Genomic DNA, 23,457 nt, shown 5'->3' with positions numbered 1-23,457 from the left:
TTTCATTTTGTTTTCAAGTTGGTTTTTATACCTAATCCATCCATGTACATATTTCTTTAGTTTTAGCGGCTTTATCAAGTTTCCTTTCTTTTTTGCAGTGCTAGGCTATACTTAGGCTGGAGCCTCTTCCTCAATGTAAGTGTACACATTTTGCTACAAAATTGTTTAATTTAGCCTCAACACCTTTTTCAATGTCGAAGACCCCAGTGGCTTCAAGAGGTGCATCCAATGCAATTGGATGATCTCAGTGATGGACCCACACTCTTGGTGCATTACGTGTCTTGGACCTAATTCTTGTTCTCTGTTTGCAAATGCAGTTGAGGACACAGAGTGTGCGGCAGGTTCAGGTTCAACAGGAGAAGCTTTTTTGGCTTCTCAAAGCCAGTCCATCGACTTCAGCATGAGAAGTATCGATACCTTTGGCTGCTAGGTGTAAGGATTGTTAGTCAGGCCCCCACAAGGTTAGGTAGTAGGGGTTACCTGAGAGGCGCCCTTACACACGCCAGGTCCCAGGTTCAGTTCCCTCACTGAAGATTCACCAGGAGTAGAATCAAATAAGAAACACAGCCAAAGGTGATTGCATAAAGAATATATTATAGAAATAGTCTTACAGAAAAGCAATATTTATAAGCATTACAATTAATGAGAGAGCAAAGCAGTTTCCCTGCCTTACAGAGTCCAGAAGGAAGCGTGAAGTTCCAGGGAAAGGCAGAGAGAGAAAAGGGGGATGGGGTGATGCTTCGTGTTCCATAGATAAAGAGAAGTATAGACAGGGAGATAGAGAGAGAGCTCCTGATGTGTTGCAGAAAGGAGGCTTTTATAGCTTGGAATCTTATTCTGTGTATAGAAACTATTGTATGTCCCAGTATCTTTCTGTTTAGAATTTGTAAACTGTTTGAAACAATGGTTAATTTAATTGATAAGGAGGGTGTGATACTTGCAGGCATGGTAGATGGGATTAGTCTCTGGCTTCTTTGTCCCATTCAAGCAGCCTATATTCTTGATAAACAATCCAGTCTGGCTGAATGATTAATATATGTGAATTCTGTGCAGGAGCACAGAATTCTGCATCCAGAGTCAGATAATTTCCCATAGGCCTTTGCTGACATTAGTTATGCCAACTGAAAATGCTGTTTGCTAGCAATAGCTATGCTGACATCTCCCATATTTTTTTTATTTTTATTCTTTGAAATGAAGGCAAGCTTGCGGTACCCTTCTATAAACGGCCAGTCTGCATTTCGCAGATGCCTCACTTACCTCCAACATTATAGCAGCACGTCCCCTGTCCTGCAGAATCTCCAAGCTATGAAGATAAACAGTTCCCATTATGAGTTCAAACCTCTGTCTTAGGTTGTACAGTCCATCATCTGGGCGAGGACCCCAGTATGCTTATATCTTGCCCATCGTTGAGCGAATGAACGGTGCATAAGGGATGCAGGAAGCTTTTTCAGGAGGTTCAGGTATAAAGGTACCAAGATGTCATGAGAGAGTATGCAAGTATGGGATAATATTATGTCTGACCCTGGTAATGCAATAGGCCATGCCAAATTAAAACCAAATTGGAACCAAATTAGCAAGTGTCAGAGAAGATACTGGAAATGCATGTATAACTGCCTTAAACGTTAGAAGGAACTTTGTATGATATGCGTTGTAAAGAAATGTACATGTGTTTCACTTTACAGCAAAGGAAAATCATAATAATACATAGTAAAATTTGTACAATAATTAAGATAATGATAGGGTGAATTAAAACATTAAATACGTGGGTTGCAGTGGGCGAATACCCAAAGAAAAGTTCCCAAACTGAAACATGAGTGTCTCGTAGCAAATTTTCTACAGTTTATGCAATGTGTCCATTTTCAAAAGTGATAAATGTCTCGTTCCCCATACCAAGAGGTAGTGGATGCACAGCATATGAAATAAAGTCTGGAATGTCCATAGAATCATTAGTAACCAGAGGTGTGGCGTAGGTTGTCCCATTAATGGTGATGGAGGACAGAGGTGAATGACTACACCAGGTATTATTCAGTAAATAGGTTGAACTGTACAGCAAAGCGTTCTTAGGAAGGTGGCTATCATGAATCCGTAGATCCAATGAACAGGAAACATTGTGTACAGCATGTGTGAGAAGGTAGAGAAGTCTTTGCAGTCAGGGTGCAGGAAGCTGAATTAGTCCAGCAGGAACCGGCAGTCTCTTTAAACTGCTGAGATGCATACTTGGGATGAAATGATGTTTGCACAGGATCTGTCAGTCACTGGAAACTAGTGGTGTTCACCCTTGAGATGAAATTATGTCTGTGCATACAGGGAGGGATAAACCGGCTTGAAAAGAGTCCAGATATCATTCAGCAGCTGTACTCCAGTGTGATCCAAATAAGAGATAGAAAACGAGAGAGAAACCATGTTGCATGTACTGAATGTGGCAACATGTAACAATATTAATACATTTACTTCATATAGTTATGGCAAAAGAGAGACAATATTCAGGTACTTAAGGTTCTTAATCAGACATTCCAAAAAGATATGTTTTTGTGTGCTGCATATAACTATTATGGCACTTCAGAGAGACCATAATTCTGTACTGAATGTATATATATATAAAAAATTATGTCAGAAATGTGCACTGAATCTAATGAGGAACATAGAATAAACACGGTATAAAGTGAAACCTTTACTTAAAAATATAACCCCTAACTACCTTTAGGATATGAAACAATAGGTAAAAAGAACCTTGCCCAATTGGGCTAGTTAAAAAAAAAATGGGGAAAAGAGCTCTAGAAATGGCCAATGTTATGTATCCTGGGGTACCCCCTAAACTAAAACAAATAGACAAAAGATAGACCACATGGCACAGACAAAACATAAAACACAAATTTTTAGGCGTGAAACTATTCTTCCATCTGTCAAGTGTTCAGGGCTGAATTTAACTCTGCAAATAAACACATTGTTATAGAAAAACACAGCAAAGATGAACACCTGAGTAGTACAAATAATGCATATCATAACCATCTCATATTCAGAAAAGGCATAAAGCTAATATCTTCTTTGGAACGTCTTTATCTCTGCAGTGATAAAGAGGAATCTTGAAAAACACTAGAAATATCTTTGTGCCAAAACTGGTCTGGGATGGCTATGTATATATCCGAACTGCTGCTAAGAAAAAGAAAAAACATTTTAAATTGGCAGCATCCTCAAGGTCACTTAGAGCAAACTTCATCCATGTTCCATTCAAGCCGACCTGGACCACATGTCTGCCACCTGGGTCCCACTGCACTCGGAGGAGTGGGCACTGCGGTGCAGAAGTCAGGTGCAGGCTAGATGTGTCTTCTTTTGTCTGCACTGTCATGTCCTGGCATTCAGAGGCAAGGGGCAAATTCCAAAAATCATTAGTCATGTCTAGGACAGAGAAAAATGCACATTTAGGATTAAGTTTCACAGTAATGTCAGAGTAAGAGGCTGCCACTGGTACTACAGGCTTTGAAATCTTAGTTAGGGCCTGAGAGTCTATAGTGAGCCTATTGGAGCTCCCTGATTTAGCATCTGACCAAGCTGGAGAGCCACATGCTAAAGAGATAGGTCCACTCAGACCCCTCTCCTCCATCTTAGACACTAGTTCTGTTGCTGGAGCAAGTACTGGTTGCTGTGTTTGTGGTTGAGGATCTTCGGCCTCAAACAAAATTTCTGTGTACCTTTTCCCACAATCTTGTGCCCAAACTGAAACATCTGCAACCTTGCCCGAAAAACCTAAAATTGGGAAAACTGTGCAAATTGAAGTTTTTCCCATGAATTTGATTGTGCTTGATCAGAAAACAATTTGTAAAAATTTGTTAAAGCCCATCCTGGAATCACTCAAAGCCACTGATTACATAAAACACCGTTCTTAAAATTTGATATTATTTTTGTTTAATGGAGCAAATTTCTTGGTATTATAAATATAACTTTTATGTTTTCACACTCAGCAATGATACATTGATAAAGACATTTTATGCAAAAAGTTTAGCAGTATTTTATTAAATGAACCCTTATTCCAGTGCAATAGGTAAGGTTCCCTAAAATGTAATTATTCCTTTGAAATTCAAGATGTATGTATGTCTTGCCTGTTTTATTCTGTGTATGTTACTTTTGTAATGCTGCCTAAGAATAGGCGGTTGATCTTTTAAATGAATAAATTTCCCCATAGCCGCGTGCTGCTGCTGCAGAAATCCACTTCAGATTTTCCACTCTGCCTCTGTTGTACTTCACTGGGCTCTCTAGCTCCACCTTCAATTATTTCCTTCTGCATGCGTGCCTGTAGGAGTGTTTGTTCTGCTCTCCCTATTTTATTATTTTAATTTGATGTAATTTCATTCCCTTTTCAGGCAAATTAGTGCTTGGAGCGATTTTGAAGCTCTGCCTGTTTGAGAAGTTACAGACTGGGTACCTGTTAGCCTCTGAAAATCAGGGCCGTTCCTGATGTGATCTCACCTCCTGAGACCCCTCCTAATCAGGGGTTGAGCGCAGGTTGTTAGGCATCCTTAGGAGATTCAGTGGTCTCATAGGGTGCAGGCTGCATTATCGAACCTCCACCCATATCGGTGTGTATCAGTTTGTCCTCAGGGGTTGTGGTGTAGTCAGACATAGGAGTCTGACTGGCAGCTCAAATATCAGCTTTATAGATCCTTTCCCAGCATTGTGGCAGTAAATTTTCATATCCAGCTACTGTGAGAAAGCTGAACGCAGGCTACAGCACAGATTCTGTCTGGTCACAGGCTGACAGCCTGAGAGGAATCAGGGGAGGTTGGGAAAGTGTGATTTTGAGTGTTTCTAAGTGTTCCCCTATGTTCCCCCTCCTAAAAAGTTCTAAACCCGCTGTTTTTAGAGTTTGTGAAGTGTGAAAAATATCACGATTTTGGCACATTTTGACCGTGGCTGTCTTGGATTTTTCAGCAATCTTTTTTTCTAAAGCTCCCTGCTTCTTCAAATCTACAAATTTCACCTAGAAACTTGCTGGGACTTGGATGAAGTCCTTGGGCTATCGTCATGTGGATTCTTTCCAGGATTGGGCATATTTAACATTTTTAGAGTGCTCTTGCACCACGTGGTGCAGCGTCCAGCTTAGCCTCCCCCTGCTGAAGCAGATGACCAAGCATCAGCTAGCCCGGTGGGGCAGTCTGCGTGCAGCCTAGGAAATGCAAATTTTAGTCAACTTAGGGTGACTCTAAGCCCCTGGAGCCGGATAATTTTCTGAATTTTTGAAATATTGTGATCTGCATCTCAGAACTGATGTTCTATCCCTGCGCAATCCCAATCCGCCTCCACGGCATCTCTCAGTGGCGTTACTTCTTTGGACATATCTTCAATTCACTCTGCCACTGTGCTTGTGCTGCCTGACCCTGATCTGAGGGATCCTCATGCGGATGAGTTACTTGCTGACTCCTTATTTGCAGTTGCAGTGCTTCCCAGGATGGGAGATCAGGGACTGTGTGCTGGGTCTGTGGATCTCTTTGAGGCTTTTGGAACCTGGAAATGCTCTCACAATTGCACTTATTTGTGTTTGCGGCTTTGTCAGACCTTATTTCTGCATCTTTGAAGGAGTTCTTTTTGGTCACTCAGCTGACTCTGTCCACTTCTTCATCCTGGCTTTGTGGTATGTGCTTGCAGTCTGCTACATTCCCCTAGCACCCTGACATGTGTGTTCTGTTCTCGGAGCAGTTTGACTCTCCGGAGTGTGCTCTGAAAAGTGCTATGTCACGCTTGTATCCTCTGGCACAGGAGTGTCAGCAGTTAATGGATCAGTCCAGGGTGAATTCTTTGGCAGTGAAACATATAAACATAGAACATGACGGCAGAAAAGGGCCACGGCCCATCTAGTCTGCCCATACTAATGGCCCATCCCCTAACTACCTCCATGAAGAGATCCCACATGCCAGTCCCATCTTTTCTTAAAATCTGGCACGCTGCTTGCCTCAATTACCTGTTGTGGAAGATTATTCCAGCGATCAACCACCCTTTCGGTGAAGAAATATTTTCTGGTGTCGCCATGAAATTTTTCACCCCTGATTTTCAACGGATGCCCTCTTGTTGCCATGGGTCCTTTAAGGAAAAAGAGATCATCTTCCACCTCGATACGGCCTGTGACATAGTTGAACGTCTCGATCATATCTCCCCTCTCTCTGCGTTCCTCGAGTGAGTACAGCTGCAACTTACCCAGTCATTTCTCATGCAGGTGAATAAACGCACCTCTCTCCCTAGTGTGGGTGATGTATAGTTAGAGGATATGCAGAACCGAAGGGTGAATGTGGTCCTCGGGAAACTCTTTTGTGCAGCTGCTTTAAGCATTAATGCTGCTTCGGCGAAGGCTTTTGTTGCATGCGCCTGTCTTTCTCAAATGCACAGACTGGAGAATGAGGCAGTGGTTCCCCCTCCTCAATTTTTTCTGGCAGGGAAGATTATATGGTGGTTGAATGGTATAACCTTATGCAAGTTTTGCAGAGGTGTCAATGCATTTCATCTCTGCCTGCAGAATACTTTGGTTCAGACAGCGGATGGGTGTTTCTGCTTCCAAGGCTACTTTGGCTTGACTTCATAGATTCTGGGATGGACCATTACCCTAAGACTCTGCCTGATAGCAGACCTAGACCCTCATGGGGTTCTGGTTGTTCTAATTTCATGGCTCACAGTGTATGCAAGTGACACGTCGCAGATATCTTCACAGGGCTGCCGATGATGGTATAATGGCTACAGGCATTCCCGGCCTTCTACCTCCAGTTCTGTGCCCCCTGCTAAAGAGGCAGAATGGTGTCAGGCCAAGTGATGCTCCTCTTCCGATAGGGGACCAGATCTCTGTCTTTCTTCCCGCCTAGATGCAAATTTCATCTGACAAGTGTGGACTCTCCTACAGGTTGCCCAGTCAAGGCGCTTAAGGTTCCAGTTACTGTTCAGTGATGACAGGATATTCCAGCTATAGAGCTGGTACCACCCAAAAAAGGCTCAGAAGATTGGAGGATTATCCTGGATCTTCAGCTTGTGAATGCGGCTCTCAAGGTTCCACATTTCTGAATTGTGGCGGGGTGGTAGGCGATGGCTGTAGCCTACCTATACCATTGCCAAACACCAAGTGGAACCTTGCCTGCTCAATAAGAAGTTCTGGGACCAACTTGGATACAAAAACAAAGGTTCTTTTATTTGGCTCAACTGAGCCAACACAAAAGGAACAAGAAAGCAGTAAATCTTTTCCAACTTGGCTGTTTTAATCACAGTTTCAGCATAGTGGCAATTTCTTAGTCCTGGCCAGTCACATAATCATATAATTCAAAACCAACTTAAATTTTTCAGGCTTCTCTTGCCCACTTTAGCAGCTATTTCTTAGATAAGCTCTAGTTTTTGCTCTTTAGGACAGAAGGCTTGTAAGCAGGCTGTATTACAATCCAGGTGCATTAGCCTCCTGCATTACCCAAGGTGTCTCTCTGCTCTGCTTCATTTAATAGGAGAGAAACAGGTTCCCATCTCCCACTCCTTTCACTGCATGTGTGCTAGTTTCAGGAAAGGGATTACTTTTACATTTATTCCTTCATTCCAGCTAAACACTTGGGCTCAGGAACCAAAAATACATTTATACTTCACACTGAAGGGGTGTCATGTCTTTTAAATAAAAAATAAACTTTTTCTTTCTAAGAGGTTTTCCCACAAACACTGATACCTTCATCTGTTGCCTCAGCATTTCTGAGCCTTCTTTCACATTAGGGTCCCAAACATAATTACATTCCATACTTTCATTTCCCTAAGAATTTAGTTTCAAAGGAGCTCAAAAACTACTCACCAATAAATTGAAAAATATATACAAATTCTTCCTAGCCCACAAGGGCTGTCGGCAACAGCATTGTTTTTCTTGTAGGTAAACTGCTTTGAGGAAAATATTGTGTGAGATTGCCCATTTCCAGATTTGTCGGGCCTCCTGACACAGGGGAAGAGACCCTGTACCTCCTTGTTTGTTGATATAGTACATGGCTACCTGATGGTTTATTGTTTCATTATTGTTTATTAAACTTGATATACCGCCTTAGTTGCAACACAATTCAAAGCGGTGTACAATAAAAAAACAATTTACAAAATAGAAATAGAATGTCATTAATAAAACAGAACCAAAAAACAATTGGCCAGAACTTTTAACTCCCAATGAGAGCGAACACCGGCCTGTATTTATTAGTTAACAATCAAAGAAATTTAATAGGACATCAGTACAGGCCTCCTTACCCTTTGATCTACATTAAGCCCCGGGCAGGAACTCAGGTGACTAGCACCAGACCCAGGGTCTAAATGAGCCCTGCCCCGTACATCATTGTGTCCCAAGATTTCAAATATTAATAAAAATATATATATATGAAACAGGGGAAAACCCAGTGTGAGTTCCAAATGGAAGGGAAAAGAAATGAGAGCGCTAGTAAACCCCCAAACTGTCAAAGTTTCATCAAAAGTTTGCTCAATGCAGATTAATTTGTTGATGTAAAGCAAAATAATAAGAAACTGTAGCCATAGATAATGTGCTACTTAGATGAGTCCCGTCAGATTTAGTGTCGCCACTAGACAGACCCCCGTTTTGGATTCTTCGTCAGGAGCGGAGACTGGTGAAGACTGATAAAGGAAAAAAAACAGCTAATCCATTTGAGCTTTGGATTTATTACGCTAAGCTTTGGCAGATCGCTTTCCACAGGATTTATGGTGTTCCTGTTGCTCAAATGTATTTTGAACAGCTATGATTGGCTGCAAGCAAGAAGAGCAGTATATCAAATGATGTGAAAGAATAAGTAGCCTGCAATTCCTGTGACAAAAATGTGGCTGTGCTTCTAAGTGATGTGCTAAAATAATACATGCCTTTAGGTGGAGTTCACTTTACTGCTATTAATGGGTCAGCACTGGAAAACCCTCCATATAGCCCAGACTGAGCGCCCTGTGATTTCTGGGAATTACCAACCCTGAAAAAACAACTGCATGGAAAGTTCTCTTCAGATGATGAAGTGAAAAACGCCAAAGCACTAAAAGTGATGTTGCAAAACAGTCTTGTTGGACTGGTAAGACACTGGGGGCTGGATTCACTAACCTGCCCGATTGGGCCCCGATCCCGGCAGGTCTGACTGATTCAGTAAACTTGCAGATGAGGACAATCGGAGGAAGGCCCCCATCTGCCTGCACGGCTCACGCATGCGCAGACCATAGGAGCAATCATCTTTTTTTTTTAAAAACTTTTTTTACTTTTGACTTTGGGGAAACGCCACCACCTCCACTGACCCCCAACCCGCATGGCTCCTAAAAGCTGATCCCGCTCTTGCCAGCTGCCGCCCAAAAAGATAAATGGAGTCCGTGGTTTTAACCCGCTTTAAACCCGCGGGTTAAAACCACGGGCTCGCTGGGCGGGGAAGGGCAGGAGAGCTTCGGCGAAGGGCAGGAGAACGGCAATGCGGCAGAGAAAGATCGAGGCAGAGCAGGGTGGCATGAGGGCGAGCAGCAGAGATAGCAGGGCAGCATTCGGGGCGAGCAGGCAGGAGAGATTGCAGGATAGAGAGCAGGGCTTCCAGTCGGAAAGATGTTTTCGACTGGTCCCCAGCAGTCGCTTCTTCAGGTGATCGGCCAGACCAGTCGGATCGGAAATTTGGTGTAGTGAATCAGGTTGCTGTCGAATTTGCATTCGTTTCACCTCATTTGCATGCAAGGATTCCAAGCGGATCGCAGGAGAGGTAAGTGAATCAGGCCAGAGGGAAATTTGATAATTAAGTGGTCTCAAAACGATCGGTACACGATCGGTTTGCTTAGTGAATAGAGCCCTGGGACTTTTCCTCGTGTTCTATCCTACCCCACTTTCTATTAAATACTGTAGTTCTCCCCCCTTCCTCTACTTTCATCTCATGTCTCATCTCGAAATAAACTAGGAAACTTGGATCTACTGCACGTCTTTGAATTATTTTTGAAACACTGCAAACATGTATTGAATGCAAAGGACACTACTTTGACAAAGAAAAATATTCAGACCTTATGGAGTCATCTAATTCTGAATAAAATAAAACAGTCTCATTACTTTTCAAACAGCTCTCGTACTTAAGTTAGACTAGAGAAGAGCTTTATGATCATTAGCTAACGGCTATCATCAAGTATCTTTCCTGCAGCAGATATAAGCAGGTTCGATATCAAGGTACACATAACTTATTCTATTTCTGTATCTGTACCTTTCATCTGAAAACTCACTATGGCCACATTCCTTTATATTTACTATCATGAAATGGAATACAGAAGATAGATCCAACCATTCTACCATTGACCAGTCTACCACTGCAGGCATGACAGAATAGTCAAGGGCAAGGATCACAACACACAACCTGAACAGTCTATAAAGCTACAAAAAGAGTTAATTTAGCATCTATTTAGACACGCTATTCAGATGTGAAATGTATGAACACATTATGGTTTTCTGAAAAGTATAAATGTTGTAGTCACATAGGACTCTTGTGTAAAGGTCAATTTATTTTGGGCTATATAAAGTCACTTAAACACCTATGTTAACACTTATGCTTACTCAGGAGGAATAAATGTTTGCCTATAAAGTAAGCATGGTTCCACCCACACAGCAACCCTGAACATGTCTAGACACCGTTTGCTTATGAGTATGCATCTTCTACTTAACATGTCTATTTCCATGTGCAAAATCACAGGGTAATTTAATTAAAGTGTGCAAAAATACTTTATAAAATTACTTCAAATAAGCATAAAATAAATATAATTGCAGAATTAAAAACAAGGATTCAGTGTTGACTTGAATATTTATATTAAACTAGCTGATGCCCCGGCATTGCACGGATATTTAATTATAGCAATAACACTGTAAATGGATTCAAATAAAGATACTTTATAGTGGTGAATGAAATTATTTTTTTACAGCTTAATAAAAAGTACAATATTCAAATTATAATGTGAAATATTTGACAAAATGAATACAATACAACTAACGCAAAACGTGATTATAAACAACATTTTTAGTTTCACCTCCAGGAGCAAGAACATATAAATTGTTGGGTGAACCCACCCTTGAGCAAGCAACATAAAGTTGTGGGCCACGAGACCCCCAGAACATATCACCCCAGGTAGTGAGGGATCTGCATACCAAGTTTCGTTCAAATCGGTCAAGCCGTTTTTTGAATTACTGTGAGAATGGCAGCTTTTTACATTTTTTCCATTGACATGAATGGGTGAAATCTGATTTTCTGTTTGTAGCTCCGCCCACGTGTGCAGGTGGGCCGCGAGACCCCCAGAACATATCACCCCAGATAGTGATGGATCTGCATACCAAGTTTCGTTCAAATCGGTCAAGCCGTTTTTGAATTACTGTGAGAATGGCAGCTTTTTACATTTTTTCCATTGACATGAATGGGTGAAATCTGATTTTATGTTTGTAGCTCCGCCCATGTGTGCAGGTGGGCCGCGAGACCCCCAGAACATATCATCCCAGGTAGTGAGGGATCTGCATACCAAGTTTCGTTCAAATCGGTCAAGCCGTTTTTGCGTGATCGCGGCACATACACACACACACACATACATACATACACACATACATATCTCCGATTTTATATACAGTATATAGATAAAAAAATAAATACAATATTTACACATTCACTTGGTAATACAAAGAGCCTATCACATTATTGAAAAGTTTCAAGCACTCTATACAGAGAGAATAGATTGTAAACAGTATCCTTCCCTTCTACAAATCCTCCAGACTCTGCTGAACTGAGATTCATATGACACAGTGCACATATAGAAGCTTTCGAGCCATTTGTATATTTCCGCTGCTCTGGTAGATCAGTGACAAGTTATGAGCAATGTCTCTTCGCAGATCCACCTGATCCTCATCCATCCCCTGAAAGAAAGAAAATAAAATCACTAGAATGTGCAATTCAATCACTGCAATACCTCAAGATCAAGCAGAGGGCCCTTTGAATGTGCACAAATATCGACACAAACATAAAAGTTACTGGAATTCGTTGCTAGAAGTGGTAACAGTGGTTAGCATATCTGGTTTAAAAAAGATTTGGACACGTTTCTGGAGGAAAAGTCCATAGTCTGTTATTGAGAGAGACATGGAAAAAGCCATTGTTTGTCCTGGGATTGGTAGCATGGAATGTTGCTGCTGTATGTGATTCTGCTAGGTACTTGTGACATAGATTGGCCACTGTTGGAAACAGGATAATGAGCTACATGAACTTGCTAATTTCCTTTCCTTTAGTCCTATGAAACCAGTCTAGAACCTGTGGACTGTGTCTGTCAAAAGGTAGATGAGACCAGAGAAACAAAAGTAGTTCCTCATGACTCACCCTACAAGTGCAATAGAAAACAAACCTAAATACTGCTAATAACCAGCAATACACATCAGTGTGATTAGCCCACAGATTTGAAGGACTATGGCCTCAGAATCGGAGCCTACGCACAGCAGTGTGAATCACAGACTGAGAATGATCTGCGTAGTGAAATTGCTCCTGCTCCAATCATTGGCCAACACGCATTAATTTTTTTAGAAAATTTTTCAAAAGCATTTAAATGAAGCTATAAATACAACCTCCACAGGGTTACATTGTGTAAGTGCAAGCCAGAATATGAAAAACATAGACCAGAAAAAGACTTAGCTTTGTAGCTGACTTGTTTTTACAGGACAATACAGTCACTAGTGTTTGTTTGCCGACGCGGCCAGCGTTTTGCGGGAATTTTATAATAAAGACCATCCGCTGCGTCAGGGCCACCAGGACATTCAAAAAATCAAGGCTCACTGTAAAATGAGAACAAAATAAGAAAAATGTATTTAGCTCCCCAGAATTTAAAGAGAAAGAAAAATAAGATAACAGCACTCACATTACTGCACTCGGTCACAGAATTTCAAATCATGTTAAGATGGCAGTCGGCTGTGCGTAGGCTCTGATTCTGAGGCCATAGTCCTTCAAATCTGTTGGGCTAATCACACTGATGTGTATTGCTGGTTATTAGCAGTATTTAGGTTTGTTTTCTATTATATTTTTATATACTGCTGGGGTGATTAGTTTTAGGTTATCACCCTAGAAGTGCACCATGCAGGCAGAAGAATTCAGTATTACTCTTGACAAAGTAATGTGATATCACCTTTGGTAAAGTCATACATAATATAGTTAAACCAAGATATCATTACTTCATCCACAAGGATGAACCTGGCAATGCAACTTAGAAATAGAATGGTAGAACAATTCTGGAGTCCTTGTGAAGCAAAAACAAGTTAGTGTGGCCATCATCCGAGAACTGAATATCCCCAGAGACAGCCAGTAAAGCACCTACACAACCAGCACATTAGCCCATAAGGCACTATAGTGTACTTAGTGCAGTTGGAATATTACTATTGAAATGCAAGCTACATGGGAAATACTTTACAACTGAAAACAATGTAGTGAAAACAGTGTATTCCAGCCGAAGGCAATTCAATGCATGCAGAATCCGACACCGAAGGCAATCTGATACAGGCAGAATCTGATATTGAAGACAATCTGGAGCTGGTAGAATGTGTCACTGAAGATAACATACTGCAGAAAGGCTTTGTCAGGGAAGACAGTGTAGCTCAGTGATAGAAGATATGAACTGTTGCACACAGTATAGTGCAGGTCAGCCTTTCCACCCTAGGGATAAGAACCTTAGAATATAAGAACAGCTATACTGGTCAGATCAATTGTCCATCTAGTCCAATATCCTGTTTCCAACAGTGGACAGTGCAGGTCACAAGTACCTGGCAGAGACCCAAATAGTAGCAACATTCCAAGCTGCTAATCCAGGACAAGCAATGGCTTCTCCCACGTCTGTCTCAATAGCAAACTACAGACTTTTCCTCCAAGAGCTTGTCCAGCCCTTTTTTTAAAAACCCAGATACACTAACTCAGGGGTCTCAAAGTCCCTCCTTGAGGGCCGCAATCCAGTCAGGTTTTCAGGATTTCCCCAATGAATATGCATTGAAAGCAGTGCATGCACAAAGATCTCATGCATATTCATTGGGGAAATCCTGAAAACCCAACTGGATAGCGGCCCTCAAGGAGGGAATTTGATATCCCTATGCTAACTGCTGTTACCACATCCTCTATCAATGAATTCCAGAACTAACTATTCTTTGAGTGAAAAAATATTTCCTCCTATTTTGAAGGTATAGTATTTCTATGAAACTATTGAGTGATCCCCTAGTCGTCGTAATTTTTGAAAGATTAAAAAATTGATTCACTTTTACCTGTTCTACACCACTCAGGATTTTGTAGACCTTTCAGCCATTTCTTTTCCAAGGCGATGTAGTAGTACAGGCCAGCCTTTGCTACTGAAGGCAATATAGTGCAGGCCAGTCCTTGTCAGAGAACACAATGTAGCATTAGCAAGACTAGTCATGAAAGACAACGTAGAGAGACTGTAGGGCTTTGCCACTAGTGCAGGCTAGATTGTCACTAAAGACAATCAAGTGCAGAAAATGAGCACATTGCTATTGAAAACAAAGTGCCAGGAGCATGTTACAGTTACAGACAATACAGAACCACAAGAACAGTGGTGCTGAAAATAAATAGAACAGGGTGCACATTGGCACTGAATGCCACTGAAGATCCCTTGGAATCTCCCCCTTGAAGACAAATATTGAAATCAGGATGTGGACATTGAAGGCCACATATTGCAACTAGTATAGTGCATCTGATATATCTCCATGGAAGACCTAACCACCCAGGCAGCATAGCAGTACTGAGAGAATTAAGAGCCACTAGCAATTTATGATTGAAAAGCACAAAGTGCATGAATAATAGTTCAACTTCTATATTGTTCTTACTAGACTAGTCCAGAAACTGTGGGATGTAACAAATTAAGAATAGCCTTACTGGGTCAGACCAATGGTCCATCAAGCCCAGTAGTCTGTTCTCAAGGTGGCCAATCCAGGTCACTAGTACCGACAAAAACCCAAAGAGTAGCAACATTCCATGCTACCAACCCAGGGCAAGCAGAGGCTTCCCTCATGTCTTTCTCAATAACAGACTATGGACTTGTCCTCCAGGAAATTGTCCAAACATTTCTTAAACCCAGCTTCGCTATATGCTCTTACCACAATCTCTGGCAATGCGTTCCAGAACTTAACTATTCTCTGAGTGAAAAAAAAGATTTCCTCCTATTAGTTTTAAAAGTATTTTCCTGTAACTTCATTGAGTGTCCCCTAGTAACTTCATTGGTATGTAATTTTTGATGGAGTTTCTGACGGAGTGAAAAAAATCGATCCACTTGTACCCGTTCTACTCCACTCAGGATTTTGTAGACTTCAATGATATCTCCCCTCAGCAGTCTCTTTTCCAAGCTGAAGTGCCCTAACCTTGGTTGTTGTTCTTTGAACCTTTTCTAGTGTCACTGTATCTTTCTTGAGATAAGGAGACCAGAACAGAACGCAGGTGAGGTCGCACCATGGAGCGATACAAAGGCATTATAACATTCTTAGGGCTTTTTTTACAAAGGCGCATTAGTGGTTTAACACATGTAATACCGCGCGCTAAACTGCCGGCAGTGCTAGCCACTACCGCCTCCTCTTGAGAAGGCGGTTGTTTTTAGGCCAGCGTGATGAAAAGTCTTGCACATTAACCCCACTAGTGCAGCTTAATAAAAGGAGCCCTTAGTCTTGTTAACCATCCCTTTTTTAATAATTCCTAGCATCTTGTTTGCTTTATTGGCCGCTGCTGCACATAGGGCGGAAGGTTTAATCATATTGTCTACAATGATACCCAGATCCTTTTCTTGGGCGCTAACCCCATGGTGAACCCTAGCATCTGGTAACTGTGATTTGGGTTATTTTTCTCAATATGCATCACTTTGTATTTGTCCACATTAGATTTCATCTGCCACTTGGACGCCAAGTCTTCCAATTTCCTAAGGTCTGCCTACAATTTTTCACAATCTGCATGTGTTTTAACAACTTTGAACATTTTAGTGTCATCTGCAAATTTAATCACCTCACTCATTGTTCCAATAGCACCAGTCCCAGTACAGATCCCTGCGGCAAATTACTATTTACCCTCCTCCAATGAGAAAAATCCCATGACTCTAATTTTCTCAGGAGCCTCTCATGAGGACCTTTGTCAAAAGCTTTCTGAAAATATAGATACACTACATCAACCGTCTCACCTTTATCCACGTGTTTATTTACACCTTCAAAGAAGTGAAGCAAATTGGTAAGGCAAGATTTCCCTCAGCTGAACCCATGCTGACTGTCTCATTAAATCATGTTTCTCTACGTCTTCCACAATTTTATTTTTTATAATTGTTTCCACCATTTTGCCTGACACTGAAGTTAGACCCTTGGAACCCTTCTTAAAAATCAGCATAACATTGGCCACCCTCTAATCTTCAGGCACTACAGATGATTTTAGCGGTTACAGATCACTAACAGCAGGTCAGAAATGTCATGTTTGAATTCTTTTAGTACCCTGGGATGTATATCATCTGGTCCATAACATAACATAACATTGTGCTTGTTAACCGCGTAACCATAAGTTCAACGCGGTTTACAAAAGATTATTAACAGTAAACATGATGCATGGAATGGAATAAGTTAGTCAAGTACTTGGAAAAAAGATAGGTCTTCAGCTGTATTCTAAAATGTTTGTAAGCAATAGTGGTCATAAAGAGCTGCCTGAAACGCCAAAGTATGGTTGAGAAATTTCTTGCTTTTACAGCCCTGAAGAGAAGGGAAATTAAACAGGGCGATTTAGAACTTTTTAACTTGTCGATTTGACTTAGTACATCTTCCAAATTCAACACAATTTCTTACAGTTCCTCCATATCATCACCCTTGAAAACCACTTCCGGTTCATGTAGATCAGTGGTTCCCAACCCTGTCCTGGAGGAACACCAGGCCAATTGGGTTTTCAGGCTAGCCCTAATGAATATGCATGAAGCAAATTTGCATGCCTATCACTTCCATCATATGCAAATCTCTCTCATGCATATTCATTAGGGCTAGCCTGAAAACCCGATTGGCCTGGTGTTCCTCCAGGACAGGGTTGGGAATCACTGATGTAGATCTCTTACATCTTCTTCCGTAAAGACCGAAGCAAAGAATTCATTCAGTCTCTCCGCTATGGCCTTATCCTCCCTGAGTGCTCTTTTTGCTCCCTGATCATTCAAAAGTACCACAGATTCATTCCCTCCCAGATTCAAACAAGCTTATGATACTGTTTTTGCTATGTTTGTCTGTATCTAAATATGTATGTCTTAATGTTATCCACTTAGTTATTAAGCAGAAAATAATTTTTTTTTTTAAATAAATAAATAAGCAAGCAAGCTGGCTTGAAAGGAAGAAGACAATAACAAGAATAGTGTGGCCAGGAATACTAATTCAAAATAAAACTAGTGGTGGAGTAGAAATTCACAGGAATCAGGAAACCAAATTAAAAATTGATTTCCAAGGAAAGCAAAGACTGACAATCTCCAATAGCCAACAAGGGGCTAGGCAAGATGACCAGTATGAGAAATTGCACCAGGTAAGAAAAGGTGCAAAGGCAAAAATTGAAAGAAACTGAGGGATGATTTCCAGAAATCAGAGAGGAAAAAAAAATTAAGCTCCCAGAAACGACACGATACTCTGGGATAGAAGTCAGGAATGAAGTCAACCAGAGAGCCATGAGAAGGACTATATAAATGATCCCAAGCACCAGGGTCGAGAGTTGGAAAAAGTCATCCCTTAACAAAAATAGTGAAGTTGCTGAAAAATGAAGCTTGATGTCTGATCTAGGCCTTAAGACATATGAATCCCATGGAGGAAAACATCCCATTATAACATATGACACTGTCTGAGACAATATGGTCTTTATCTGCTTTCATCTTTCTATGCTGCTATGTTTCTTGTGATTTTGTTTTTTCATTATTTTCTTCTGATGATCTAACAATCTCACACTTCTTCCACTATGCAGGCATAATATGTGAAGGGAAGGCCGCAAACTTTCTTCACTTGAATAAGTAACCAATCCAAGACTGTTAAGGAAATCAACTAGAAAAGGTGCTGCCTTGCCATATAGAACACTACCAAAGACTATGCAGAATACGAGGATAAGCAAGCCTGAATGAAAGGTCCAAAGCTACTGTACTGGCAACAGTGGAAATATATCCTGCTGCCCTAGGACCATAGGATAGTGAATGAATTCTCTAGGTTCCGGATGACAGATGTAGGCTGCTGTCACTTTCCTTCCCATCCTAGCTGGACAGCTGAAGGCCATTTTCAGAGCAGTCATGAAAAAGTGCTAAACTATGTCGAGGTCCACCCAGTCTACCTGAGCAGGATGGAAAAAGTGGAGTTTCAGGTTTATTAAAAATTTGATATACTGCCTTATTAAAAATTCAAAGCGGTTTTACATAATATAAAAAAAGAGTATAATAAAAACGTACATTAAAAACAAATTACAAACAATGCTACAAACAATCAAACACACTGACAAACATAAACCTACCGATACAAGATGGAGAAGGGCAGAAATACAATTTGTATGAAGAGAAAGAGAGGGATCAAGACAAAAGGAACTTCCACATAATTTTGCTGGTCACAGCAGAATTCTGATATCTACAAAGGGTGTGCCAGGACCAGGTGGAAAAAATTAGTGGGAGTTGGAACTGTTAGCACAGCTTTTCCATGAACTGCTTACATGTGCTGTGACTGAAGCAAAATACACTGATAAGGAAACCTGTGTCAGCTGAACAGAGAACATAGTAGTTCAGCATTCTGTCAGGAAATTTCTGGCGGAAAATATCAGACAATGGCAACTTCTGTATACTAATAAAATAGTGGTGAAGCACAAAAAACTGCTGCCAAATAACACAGCCACAGAAAAATGCTACCAACCAAAATTCATGTAGAAGTCAACCAAGCTGCGCTTGCCAAGACTGAGAAAGAGCTGAATCGGATATAAACTCCCCAATCATCCACTTTATAGTCTCTGATAGGATAGAATATAACACATCAGAGCAGGGGCAGGATCGCGGCAGAGAGAACGTGCCACTGAGGACCATGGGCAGCTGCAGGGATCGCTATAACACCAGCGAGCCTGCAAGCTGCCCTATTAGCATTAAGGAGGTAAGAGCGGGGAAGCTGGGGGAGGCCTTTCTGACTGACCTTCCCCCCTCAAGCAGGAGCAGCAGCGGACGGCCAGCAAGAGGCAGTGCTGCAGCTCCTGCTTTAGGAAGGCAGGGGGAAGGGTCGGCCATTGAATCGGGAGGCCGATTTTTTTTCAAATTGAATCGATTCACCTGATTCAAATTGGTGAATCGATTTGAATCGTGATTCGGGCAGCACTAATGAGGAACTACTTTGTTTCTCTGTCTCCATCCATCAAATTTAATGTAGACGGACTTGGACGTTGGATTAAATGCAAGAGTCTGGAAAGACTTGGATGTTGGATTAAAATACAAGAGTCTGTATGCTCATCTATCCATGATAGCAGAGATCCAAAAAAAAGCTAAGGGGATAGTCGTTAGTCTATGGTGCATTTTCCTTACTTAGTCTGTAAAGAGCACCATATGAACATGGTAGACATTTTTGTAACAAAATGGGGGCAATTCTTCAAATGGGCACCTCTGTTTAGACCCCTCTTATACTGCACAGAGGTAGCCCATTTTATAATGGCTTCGGAGTGCCCAGATTCTGTTATAGAGAATTAATGTAACCCAGTATCAGCATGCCCTTACATTAAGGCGTCCACAGCTAAGCCAGTCATAGACCCTTTGTATCTGTGGGTGATCAACTACGGTAAGGCATGTATAACTTATAGTATTCTGTAATTTGTTCATGATAGTCATGCCCATGTTCTTCCCATGCTCCACCCATGTGAACACCCCCTTGTATTTACACACTATGTCATTTACACATGTCCTTACAGAATAACACTCAGATATGTTGCTGTCACTTGCACGGTATACTTCCTGCAGAACCCTCAACCAGATGCTACTAAATCTCCCATCCACTAAAGATCTTCACTATAAAGCACAGTTACTTACCGTAACAGGTGTTATCCAGGGACAGCAGGCAGATATTCTTAACGTATGGGTGACGTCACCGACGGAGCCCCGGTACGGACCTTTTTAACTAGAAAGTTCTAGTTGGCCGCACCGCGCATGCGCGAGTGCCTTCCCGCCCGACGGAGGAGTGCGTGGTCTCCAGTTAGGATAAGCCAGCTAAGAAGCCAACCCGGGGAGGTGGGTGGGTCGTAAGAATATCTGCCTGCTGTCCCTGGATAACACCTGTTACGGTAAGTAACTGTGCTTTATCCCAGGACAAGCAGGCAGCATATTCTTAACGTATGGGTGACCTCTAAGCTAACAGAAAGGGAGGAGGGATGGTTGGCCATTAGGAAAATAAATTTTGTAACACAGATTGACCAAAGCGTCCATCCCGTCTGGAGAAGGCATCCAGACAGTAGTGAGTAGTGAATGTGTGAACTGAAGACCAAGTGGCCGCCTTGCAGATTTCCTCAATAGGCGTGGAACGGAGGAAAGCCACAGAAGCAGCCATAGCTCTGACTCTATGGGCCGTGACAGCTCCTTCCAGTGACAGGCCGGCCCGAGCATAGCAGAACGCAATACAGGCAGCAAGCCAATTGGACAGCGTTCGTTTAGAGACAGGGTGACCTAGACGGTTAGGATCGAAGGTCAGGAAGAGTTGAGGAGAGGAGCGGTGGGCCCTGGTACGGTCAAGGTAGTACGCAAGGGCACGCTTACAATCCAGCGTGTGTAGCGCCTGTTCCCCAGGATGAGAATGGGGTTTTGGAAAGAAGACAGGTAGCACGATGGACTGATTGAGGTGAAAGGCTGAAACCACCTTGGGAAGGAATTTAGGATGGGTGCGCAGAACCACTTTGTCATGGTGAAAAACAGTGAACGGTGGATCGGCGACCAGTGCATGCAGCTCACTGACCCTCCTGGCAGAGGTGATGGCAATGAGGAAAAGCACCTTCCATGTGAGAAGTTTGAGCGAGGTAGTAGCAAGAGGCTCAAAGGGGGGTTTCATGAGGGCTGACAAAACCACATTGAGGTCCCAGACGACCGGGGGAGGCTGAAGAGGTGGTTTGATATTGAAAAGGCCTCTCATGAACCGGGAAACCAGAGGATGAGCCGTGAGGGGTTTTCCAAGGATAGGCTCGTGAAAAGCAGTGATGGCACTGAGGTGGACTCTGATCGAGGTAGACTTGAGACCAGCGTTAGACAGAGAGAGCAAATAGTCCAGTACAGTCTCAACCGCCAATGAGGTGGGATTGTGATGATGCAGGAGGCACCAAGAGGAGAACCGGGTCCATTTCTGATGGTAACATTGGAGTGTGGAGGGTTTCCTGGAGGCATCCAAAATGCGACGGACAGGCTGAGACAGGTTTTCTGGAGAGGTCAGCCCGAGAGAAACCAAGCTGTCAGGTGGAGGGAAGACAGATTGGGATGTAGCAGAGACTGATGTTGCTGCGTAAGCAGAGAAGGAAATACAGGAAGAGGAATGGGCTCCCTGGAGCTGAGTTGAAGTAGGAGGGAGAACCAGTGTTGCCTGGGCCACCGAGGGGCGATGAGAATCATGGTGGCTCTGTCCTTGCGGAGTTTGAACAGGGTCCGCAACATCAGAGGAAGTGGAGGGAAGGCATAGAGGAACCGATCCGTCCAGTCGAGTAGGAATGCATCCGGGGCCAGACGATGTGGAGAGAAGAGTCTGGAGCAGAACTGGGGCAGCTGATGGTTGTGAGGAGCTGCAAAGAGGTCCACCTGCGGAGTGCCCCAGCGAGCAAAAATGGAGTGGAGAGTGGGAGGATCCAGGGTCCACTCGTGAGGTTGAAGGATGCGGCTGAGCTGGTCGGCCAGGGAGTTCTGTTCGCCCTGGATATAGACCGCTTTGAGATAAAGATTGTGGGCTGTGGCCCAGGTCCAAATGCGGAGGGCCTCCTGACAAAGGAGACGAGATCCGGTGCCGCCTTGCTTGTTGATGTAGTACATGGCGACCTGGTTGTCCGTGCACAGGAGGAGAACCTGAGGATAGAGAAGGTGCTGGAAGGCCTTGAGAGCATAAAACATGGCTCTGAGTTCCAGGAAATTGATGTGATGTTGACGCTCCTGGGGGGTCCAGAGTCCCTGGGTGCGTAAATCCCCTATGTGAGCTCCCCATGCATAGGGGGAGGCATCTGTGGTGATGATCATGGAATGAGGGGGTGGATGCAAAAGGAGGCCCCTGGAAAGATTTGAGGAGTTCAACCACCATTGAAGAGATCGCTGAAGAGACGATGTCACAGAGATGGGATGAGAAAGAGGATCCCTGGTCTGTGACCATTGGATGGCGAGGGTCCATTGCGGTATCCTCAGATGGAGTCGCGCCAGAGGAACTACATGGACTGTCGAGGCCATGTGACCCAGAAGAATCATCATCTGGCGAGCAGGGATGGATGGTTGGAGGAGCACCTGTCGACAGAGGTGAAGCAGTGTCCGGTGCCGGTCGGCGGGAAGGAACGCTCTCATGAGGTTGGTATCGAGAAGTGCTCCGATGAACTGAAGGCGCTGCGTGGGAAGCAGATGCGACTTGGGATAATTGATCTCGAACCCCAAGAGATGGAGGAAAGAGATGGTGTGGTGAGTTGATTGCAGCACAAGTGGAGAGGTTGTTGCTTTCACCAACCAATCGTCCAAGTAGGGGAACACTTGTAGGTTGTGTGACCTGAGACAGGCCGCTACCACAATCAGGCACTTGGTGAACACCCTGGGTGATGATGCGAGACCAAAGGGTAGCACTTTGTACTGATAGTGGTGATTCAGTATCTGGAATCGGAGGTAGCGACGTGAAGCCTGATGGATTGGGATGTGAGTGTAGGCCTCCTTGAGGTCCAGGGAACAAAGCCAGTCGTGTTGAGACAGAAGAGGATAAAGTGTGGCAAGGGAGAGCATCCTGAACTTCTCCTTGACCAAACATTTGTTGAGGTTCCTGAGGTCGAGGATAGGACGAAGATCCCCTGTTTTCTTGGGTACCAAGAAGTAGCGGGAGTAAAATCCCTGACCTCTTTGGTCTGGTGGAACTTCTTCGATGGCATTGAGAAGGAGGAGGGATTGGACCTCCCTGAGGAGGAGTGGAGTTTGGGAGGAGTGAGAAGCAGACTCTACAGGAGGATGGTCTGTAGGAAGAGTCTGGAACCTTAGTGAGTATCCGTGACGGATGATGTTTAGAACCCACAGGTCTGATGTGATGGCCTCCCAGCGTCGTAGAAAGATGGTGAGGCGGCCCCCGATAGGTTGAGGCAGAGGCAACGAGGGTTGGAGACTGGCTATGCCCTGGAGAAAGGAGTCAAAAGGGCTGAGGAGGCTTAGTTTGAGGGAGAGGCTTGGCTGTCTGGTGAGATTGCGAGCGAGCCTGAGAGTGTTGTTGTTGTTGTTGGCGAGGCCGACGAGATTGCTGTTGAGGAGGATTAAGTG

The 23,457-nt window shown here is 43.1% G+C and overlaps 1 protein-coding gene across 3 annotated transcripts in view; it reads right to left on the bottom strand.

Moving 5' to 3' along the window:
* Nucleotides 1-11,500: 11,500 nt before the first annotated feature.
* Nucleotides 11,501-23,457, bottom strand: part of GTF3C3 (general transcription factor IIIC subunit 3) — a 98,622-nt gene continuing 86,665 nt past the window's right edge. For 2 of the 3 annotated variants that reach the window (XM_033945215.1, XM_033945217.1), the window contains one exon: nucleotides 11,638-11,881. In XM_033945215.1, coding sequence (XP_033801106.1) covers nucleotides 11,759-11,881 — 123 coding nt within the window. In that variant the 3' untranslated portion in view covers nucleotides 11,638-11,758. Of the gene's footprint in view, nucleotides 12,785-23,457 lie in introns of all 3 variants that reach the window. The other variant, XM_033945216.1, reaches the window with a different exon arrangement.

The sequence above is a fragment of the Geotrypetes seraphini genome, chromosome 5 (genome assembly GCF_902459505.1).
Source record: "Geotrypetes seraphini chromosome 5, aGeoSer1.1, whole genome shotgun sequence".
In the NCBI taxonomy this organism is placed as follows: Eukaryota; Metazoa; Chordata; class Amphibia; order Gymnophiona; family Dermophiidae; genus Geotrypetes; species Geotrypetes seraphini.
This window is presented reverse-complemented; position numbering and strand designations above follow the sequence as displayed.